Below are 8188 nucleotides of genomic sequence, written 5' to 3'. Positions count from 1 at the left end.
GCAGAGCGCACCTCACGGCACCGTGATGCATTCGTGCACTGATGTGTGCATTCGTAGGCCAGCTGGGCGGATGGGTCGGAGGTGGGTTTGGGGCTTTATGGCTCGCGAGCGCGGCAGGGCGCCTTGCCCGCACGCCGGCTCGCTTGAGCGTTAAAAACCTGGGGGCTCGCTGACACGCGACAGGGCGGCCTGGCGCTCCTCTCGGAGGGCGGGCGTGACCGCCGAGGTGCCATTGCGCAGGCGGGGGCGGGGACTCAACGTCGCGGCCAGCTTTTTTGACTTTATTTGGTCGGAGTGGCTAAACCCTACCAACCTCAAGCCTGCAATGTGCTGCTGTCTTTCCTGCACACAATCCACTTGAGTGTTCCAGGCCATAAGCGCCTCGCAAACCATCCGCATGACGGGGGCGCCTTCATGGGGGGGCGCGGCAACATGCGGTTTCGCTTGCAAATGCTCTGTGTAAACACACAATTTTGACACGCCTGACGGGGCCGGGGCTCGACATTGCGCCGTATTCAGGATTCGACAGTGCTGTTACGTGTATCCAGCTTGCCAAGTCGAGAACTGGGAATTTGAGCTGAGACTGCAGCGCATGTGCATGCTTTCAAGCGGCGGGGGGGGGGGGGCAAGAGTCTCGGGCACCCTGCACAAGCTGGCTGACGCAATGCAGGCCGGGTGTGAGCTGGCAAGGTGTGCTTGTCGTGCGAGCGCGTCTTCAACGATATCCATTTGGCCGGAGACGTACTGCGTGGCCTGGGGTCGCTCACAGGCTCAGAAAGTTCGGTCAAACACGTGCGAGGTCTTCTCCGATTCTCCGAAGCTAGCTGTTTGGCGTTGTACCGTGATTTTTTATTACATCATATCATTTTGATCTCGATGTTCATAAAGAACCCCTCGCTTCCGGGGTGACGACCCCTTTTCGACAGGAGTCTGCAATGCGTTTCTCGGTCACCCCGGCGGCTCAGCTGCTTTGTTCATCGTTATTGATTAATGCAGTGCACTGTGTCCCTGACAGCTGCGGCACATTGCTGTCTGTGGAGGGCGTCGACCAGTCACCCACATCCCCCCAGCAGTACGGCAAATGCACCGCCGCAGTAGACGCTAGGATTCTCAACACCTCAAACTGGTGCATGGCACCAAGTTTCAACAGCTGGCCCTCAGTGCCAACAGCAGAAGCATCGGCCTGCCTGAAATTTGGGAGGCTGAGCGTTTACACCGGCCCGGTGTGCCGGGAGTCTCTGCGCCAGCTTCGTCCACAGGCTCTGCGCGCACTGTCGCTCACGTGTGCGCGTAGGCAAGCTGAAGCTAATCACTGACCCATGCTGCCACTGTGTCGCGCCCGTTTGTCTTAAGTCGTTGCGCCGCGCACCAACATACACTCCTGCGGCACGCAACCCGCATTCGCCACCCAATACCTGTGCCGCACCGCCACTCAGATCCTGGGCCAGGAGCCGGGCCACCGCGGCGCCTGCAACGCGCCGCTTGTGGGCAACGACAGCCACGCGATGGTGGCGGTCTCGACCAAGTACCTTTCCTCAGCTCAGGGGGGCTGGCAGTCCGACCCTGGAGCGTGCGGCAAATGCATGGTGCGGGGAAGATAGCGACGAAGAAGCAGGCGGGGGCGATCTGATTACGCCAGATTCGGGCATGCCATACTAGTCATGCAGTTCTTGACTGCCGGGTGCTTGAGTGCACAGTCAATGTGATTGACCGTGAGAGGGACCTGGATGGTGAGAAAGATGGCACCGCTGGTGCCTTTCATCCCTGTTTTGCAGCAAGGCCACGGCAGTTGCCAGCAAGCTGCTGCGCGCGTGTGTCATCCATTCTGCTTCAGGGCACCGGCCACACTCAACACACGCATGTGTACATGCCCACATTTTGCAGTGCGTGCGGATTCATGGCTGTGACGACGCCTACAATCTCTATCCCAACCGCGACAACGTACTGCAACACCAGGGCCTGACGTTTGCAGCGCGGGTTGGCGACAGGCGCGGCCGATGCGGGATGACTGCGCCTGAAAATATTTGCTAGCTGGGGGCTACCTGACTCGAAGCAGCCGGGGAGTCTTGGGCATCGAGCTGCTGCGCGCACCATTCAGAAATAGGTTTGAACGCGGCCCACCAAGCAAGCGACAATGAGCAGTGTCATGCTAAAGCCAAGACACCACAAGCTGTAGGCCTGTGTCACTCAACACTCAAAAACCACCCTGGGCCAGGTGTGGTGAGTGCGAAGATGACCACGTGGACATGCTGTTGGACCGCCCCCTGGCCTTCTCCCCTTACAACAAGGCACGGATAGATTACGACGGCCACGTCAGCAACAGGCACGCACCACTGGTGCGCGCACACGCAGTCCGCTTTATGCAGTTGATGCATGTACTCTGGCACACGGATACGCTCTCAAGCATGCGTGCCAAGTACCTGCATACACGCAAACGCAAACGCACGCGCACGTGCGCGCACGCGAGCGCGCGCGCGCACACACACACACACACAGACACACACACACACACACACACACATACACCAATATCCCTAATGACCGATTGAGATTCCGCGTTTCTTGCTGTTGTAAAAACATCACAGCTAATCCAAGGACAAGAAAAAACCATGGTTATGTGTGGCACCAAACTTGTACTGAAGCTTGGCGCAAGCCCCTTGCAACCACAGTTGCGCCTCTGTCATCCCATCACATGCAGGTCAATCGGCTAACAGGCTTGCGGGGATTTTCAAACCCAGAAATGCTGCACGGGGGGCCATCATCCCCCGAAGTGGTGAGTGCAATGCACACAGTCGCCTGCAAAACATACACCCAGTGGCCTGCAAAACATACACCCAGTGGCCTGCAAAACATACACCCAGTGGCCTGCAAAACACCTTTCCTGGGCAGATGGCATCCTTGCACTTGCGTGCCGCCATCCACCCCCTTCCCTGTGAGCACTCCAGTAGTCATGCGTTGCGCTCCGTTCACGCCGCACAGCAGCAGCATCAGCGAGGATCAGCAACCGACGCTCTTGCCGCACCGTGCAGGTTGGCGTGTACACGGCTGACTGGCAGTGGGCTCCCTGCACACTATCGCATGCGGACTGCGGCGCCTTGTTCCAGCAGGTGCTGCTTGGTGTGACGAGGGTTGTGATCCCATCTTTCCGGGGGGACGCGGCGATGTGGTTGGGCGCGGCAGCAGTGACACAGCCAGCTACGTGTGCGCAGCACCCGCTGCCTTCTTTGCCTTACCACAATCCTTGGCCGCCAATTCTGCCGTGGCGCAGGTGGGTTATGCTGTGCACATGCCACAGGTGACGCCTGGCATCGACTCTGACACGCTGCAAGCAATCAACGCACCAGGTGACAGCGGATGACCCCTCGGACCAGACCTTGTGCCGGAACAGCAGCAGCCGTCCAGGCCATGCGTGTACTCACCCAACCTTCAGCCGAGCGTGAGAAGGCCCGTCCCCCCCGTTACAACCAACTGACCGCTGTGGACCTCGTCACACTTGCTGACGTGATGATGCTTGCTGATCCGTCTTGACGCAGGCGAAGACACCAGCTACCTGTACCCCTCAGAGGTGCTGGCTGACGCCGCCCCCGCTCCGCCCGACCGCGCCACACTAGACGCGCTGATCGGTCTGGGATCGCCTGCCGGCGCCAGCAGCGTGTCACCACCGTCGCCTGCAGCACTGCCGGCATCGCCACCAGCATCATCAGGGGGGCCCCCGGCGCCGCAAGGGGCCCAGCCCCCACCCCCAGGTCAGCAGCCCGTGCCGCCGTCACCGTTGACATCGTCGCAGCCAACGGCGGGCCTAGCTGGCGCCAGCGTCACAGGCGGCGGTTCTGGGGCGGCCGGCCAGCCGGCAGCTGTGGTGACTAGTGCTGCCAGCTTCGCTGCGCCAGTGCCCAGCACTCCTGCCGCACAGGTTCAGGGTGCCGCGCTGCCACTGGTTTCAGCCACGGCAGCATCAGGAGTGGTCAGCCAGCAGCTCCTAATCACACAAAGGCCCAGCCTGTTGCTGCTGAGCTCCCCTGCGCCGCTCAAATCGACAGCAAGCGCAGCCCAAGCCGCCGGGCTCGGCGTGGCGGTGGAGGCCCCCGCGGAGTCCCCGGCGGCGCCACTCAACACAACGCGACTTGGAATTATTCTGGCAGTGATATGTGGGTTGGGCGCAGCCGCGACCCTCATCGCATTGCTGCTCGCTTTCTCGCGTTGGTGCTTGGCCACCAACAGGGGCCGCCAGGGCGGCAGCAGCCGCCTGCAGTCGTCCGCGGGCCAAACCGCAGGCGGCGGCGGCGGCGGGAACGCGGCACAGCAACGGCACATGGGATGGGTGCCTGCGGCCGCACCGGCGTTGCTGGATGGTGTGGGGGCGGTCGGTGGAGGCAGCAGTCGCGCAGGATCAAGCAGCGGGTTTGCATCAGGCAGCGGCGTGACACACCGCGCTGCGGCTGCTGCGTTGATGAGGCAGCCATCGGGGCTTGGCTATCCCAACCGATAGCATTTTTTGGTGAGGTTCCATGGTGAATGGGCTCAGTGTTTGCGCTGATGCAGCACTTGGATCAGCACGCAGCACATGGTTGAAGGCAGTTGGGGCGGACATGTGGACGGCCTACCACCATTGATGTCGTTGTGCACCCGTGGCGTGCATACAATATTTGACAATTATTGTTCATTCTACCAGCAACAGGCCATACGGCACATACATGCCCAAGAAGTGAAAGGTGACACCCCACACTTCGCACCATTTGAAAGTAAGAGCTCCCAGCTTGTGCATGGCATCAGTGTTGTCATTGTTGTGGTCTATCCGTTCACATCATACAAGCTGAGCGTACGCCGTGGCTCGTGCCGCCTGCCAGATCGTTTGCCGCGTCCCCGACACCTTCAAGTCAGTGCGCGAGTGAATTTTGAGAACAGCATAGGCAGGCAACCGCAGCAAATCGACATAAGCCATGGCAACCTCCACGGAGGACCTCGAGCAGCGTCTGGCGCGCAAAAGGCAGTTCAGCGAGTTCCTGGAATGGGAGGACCGTGATGGCTGGTCGCTCAAGGCCCAGATTGATCAGTCCATGGTGCAGCGCAAGGGGGAGGCGATCGTGGGCCTCAAGACCACCAGGTGTGCGGGGTGTGCAGCGGGGTGGTGCTCGGTCGACTCATGTTTAGAGTTCCTTATACATGCATCGCGAAATTTTCGGAATAATATCGCCGGTGTGGTGTTGGCGGCGGCACACAGCAATGCGGAGCGCCATGTACTGCGCGATCTGGCGCCAAAACCCGCTGAAGGGACGGTGCAGCCCTCGACGCGGCTCGCCCCGCTCTGCAAACATACAATCTGCAAATGGGAACCCCGGGCGCGCACGCCGCGCGCATTGCACTGCATTGCTCACGGACGCCCCCGCCCCGCACACACGGCACGCCCGCCGCGCCGCGCGCCCCTCCCCAGGTTTGACGTCCCCAACCACCGCCTCAAGGCCTGGAACGAGCCCGTCCAGCGGCAGCTGCTGCAGGCGCCCGCCGACTTCATCCCCGGCTTCCAGGACGCGATCCGCGACTACATCCGGGGCCTGGACGCCACCAGGGCGCTCACTGAGAACGCGGAGATCCAGGTCGGGGTCAGCGGCGAGTTTGGGGAGCTGGAGCTGTCCCCCAGGGAGCTGGCGTCGACACAGCTGGGCAAGCTCGTCAAGGTGGGCCCCACCCCGCCCCGCCGCGGGGCGGCCTAGAAGCGGGGGCCGGCGGACAGCGGCCGCGGCGCAGCGACCGCAGCCGGCCCCTCCCGCTCGTCACCGGCCCCGGCACCTCGCATGCAGCAGGGCGCCCGCTGAATGATGGCAGCAATTTGAAGGCAAGCACCCTTTTTCAAGTCTCCCTCTTCTCCCAACCACCACACACTTCCCCAACGCACCCGCCCGGGCGCACCCGCCAGGTGTATGGCATCGTGACCAAGTGCTCCCTGGTGCGCCCCAAGCTGGTCAAGAGCGTGCACTTCTGCCCCGACAACGGCCTCGTCACCAGCCGCGACTACCGTGATGTCACCTCCCTGGTCGGGCTGCCCACCGGTGAGCCGCGCGCACGCGTGTGCACGTGCAGAGCTCACGTCAGTGTGACGAAGCTGCCATCGACGGATGAGGGGCCAGCCCATCGGCCAGGCCGCTTCGGCCGTTCTGCATGCGTTGCCACCGTACCCTCCCCAGCTGCGGTGCTTGCTTCCCTGCGCCGCCCTCCCGCGCACTGTCCGCCCCCTCTGCCCCAGGTTCCTTTGCCGACCCTGCTCCACTCCTTCCCCTGCCGCAGGCGCGAGCTACCCTACGCGCGACACCGACGGCCACCTGCTGGTGACGGAGTACGGCCGCTGCCGCTACCGCGACAACCAGGTGGTCACCATACAGGAGCTGCCAGAGACGGCGCCGCCGGGGCAGCTGCCGCACTCGGGTGCGCCGGGGGCGCCGCCCCGCCTGGTCGCGTCGGGCCGCGGGACCGCGGCCGGCCCCCCCTCCCACCCCGCCTCTTGAGCCAGAGAGGGAGCTCTGGATACAGCACCTTCTAGTGAGCCCTCACACCCTCCTGATTTGACTCCCTCGCCCACTTTGACACCCACACACACCCTTCACACATCCACACCCATCCACACGCACACACACACACACACACCCCACCCCACCCCACCCCCCAGTTGACGTCATCCTTGAGAATGACCTGGTGGACGCCGTCAAGCCCGGGGACAGGGTGGCCATCGTGGGCATATTCAGGCCGCTGCCGGGCCAGGCCAACGGCATGACCAGCGGGGTGTACAGGTGGGCTGGGGGCACATCGAAAATAGGGCCTTGGGGTGTGAGAGGAGCACCGCAGGGTGGGGCGGGGTGGGTGGAGCAGGAACGCAGCATTTGTTAATGGTCAGGGTTGGCGTGCGCCTTGAACTAAGGGGGCGCGCCTGCCTGCTCAGCAGCTGTTGCCGCTGCCACCCGCTCACAAACTCAGCCACACACACAGTCTCACCATGGCCCCTGCCCATACTTTCACCACAAACACCCACACACACTTTGTCACACCCTTTACCCAGCAACCTCGGTGCACATTCACTCCCTCACTCACTGACACATGCACACACACACACACATAATCAAATGCTCACGCCCTCCCCCTCCCCCCCCAGGAGCGTGGTGGTGGGCCTGAGCGTGGAGCGCCTCACGCAGGACAAGGTGCGGTGGGCCCCCGACGACATCGCCAACATCCAGGCCATCGCAAACAGGTGGGGGCCCAGTGTGCATGGGACGCAGCCAGCTTGCATGCAGGCTTCGCTGGGGTGGCCGCAAAAACCTGGACCGGTATACTGCTCCGCCGGCCTGCTCATATCCTGTTGTCACAGGCTGCAAATCCATGCGACCCATGAAGGACTCCTGGCCTCCGAACGCGGGGTCCTTGTTGCTTGAACCCACCCACCCCGCTCAACGTACCGGTACCCACCCCCAGGCCGTGGGCGCTGCAGCTGCTGGCCAAGAGCCTGGCGCCGTCCATCTACGGCCACCAGCGCATCAAGGAGGGCCTCGTGCTCATGCTCATGGGGGGCATGGAGCGATACGTCAACAACACACACATCAGGTGGGAGGCGAGGGCGGCTGAATAGTGGCGCACGCGCACTCGCGCATGCATGCGGCCGGCTCCCTCTTGGGGCTGTGCATGAGGTGCATGTGTGTGCACGGGTGTCTGGTCTGCTCCGGCGCATGTACGACCCCGCACTCCCGCAAAGAAGCCCGTCCCAGCGGCGGCGCGGCTGGCTCAAATGTTTATGTCGCAACCCCTGTGCCCCAGGGGCGACATCAACTGCCTGCTTGTGGGCGACCCCGGCGTGGCCAAGTCGCAGCTGCTGCGCGCCGTGATGAGTGCCGCGCCCCACGCTGTCAGCACCACGGGCCGCGGCTCCAGCGGCGTGGGTCTCACGGCGGCGGTCACCTCTGACAAGGAGACCGGTGCGGCCCCAGGGGGTGGGGGTGGGCGTGCCGGGCCCCCTCTTTTGGTTCCGTTTCATGCGTTTGGCCCAGGATGCAGTGCAAGCATGGCTTCACAATTGCGGGCTGTGCCATGCCACGTCCCCGCAACGGCATCCCAACCCGCCGCCTCGGCCCGGCTCACGGACCGGCGATCTCGCACGTGCGCCTCACCAACTCATTCCGCCTCACCAGCCCGCCGCCCGCGCCTCCAC

The 8188-nt window shown here is 63.0% G+C and overlaps 2 protein-coding genes across 2 annotated transcripts; both read left to right on the top strand.

Annotated features, from left to right (window-relative positions):
• Window positions 1–3533: 3533 nt before the first annotated feature.
• MNEG_11373 (hypothetical protein) lies at window positions 3534–4489 on the top strand (the record flags this gene model as incomplete). Its single annotated transcript, XM_014040156.1, has 1 exon — window positions 3534–4489. A coding segment is annotated over one exon (956 nt), but the record flags the coding sequence as incomplete, so codon positions are not given.
• A 451-nt stretch (window positions 4490–4940) lies between these two features.
• MNEG_11372 (putative DNA replication licensing factor MCM3) lies at window positions 4941–7587 on the top strand (the record flags this gene model as incomplete). The annotated part of the gene is made up of 7 exons (XM_014040155.1): window positions 4941–5104; window positions 5432–5675; window positions 5915–6047; window positions 6283–6420; window positions 6662–6782; window positions 7142–7237; window positions 7459–7587. Coding segments are annotated over 7 exons (1025 nt in total), but the record flags the coding sequence as incomplete, so codon positions are not given.
• Between the last annotated feature and the right edge of the window lie 601 nt (window positions 7588–8188).

Source organism: Monoraphidium neglectum, assembly GCF_000611645.1.
Source record: "Monoraphidium neglectum strain SAG 48.87 unplaced genomic scaffold scaffold02713, whole genome shotgun sequence".
Taxonomy (NCBI): domain Eukaryota; kingdom Viridiplantae; phylum Chlorophyta; class Chlorophyceae; order Sphaeropleales; family Selenastraceae; genus Monoraphidium; species Monoraphidium neglectum.
Note: the sequence above shows the minus strand (reverse complement) of the source record. Positions and strands in the feature narration are given on the sequence as shown.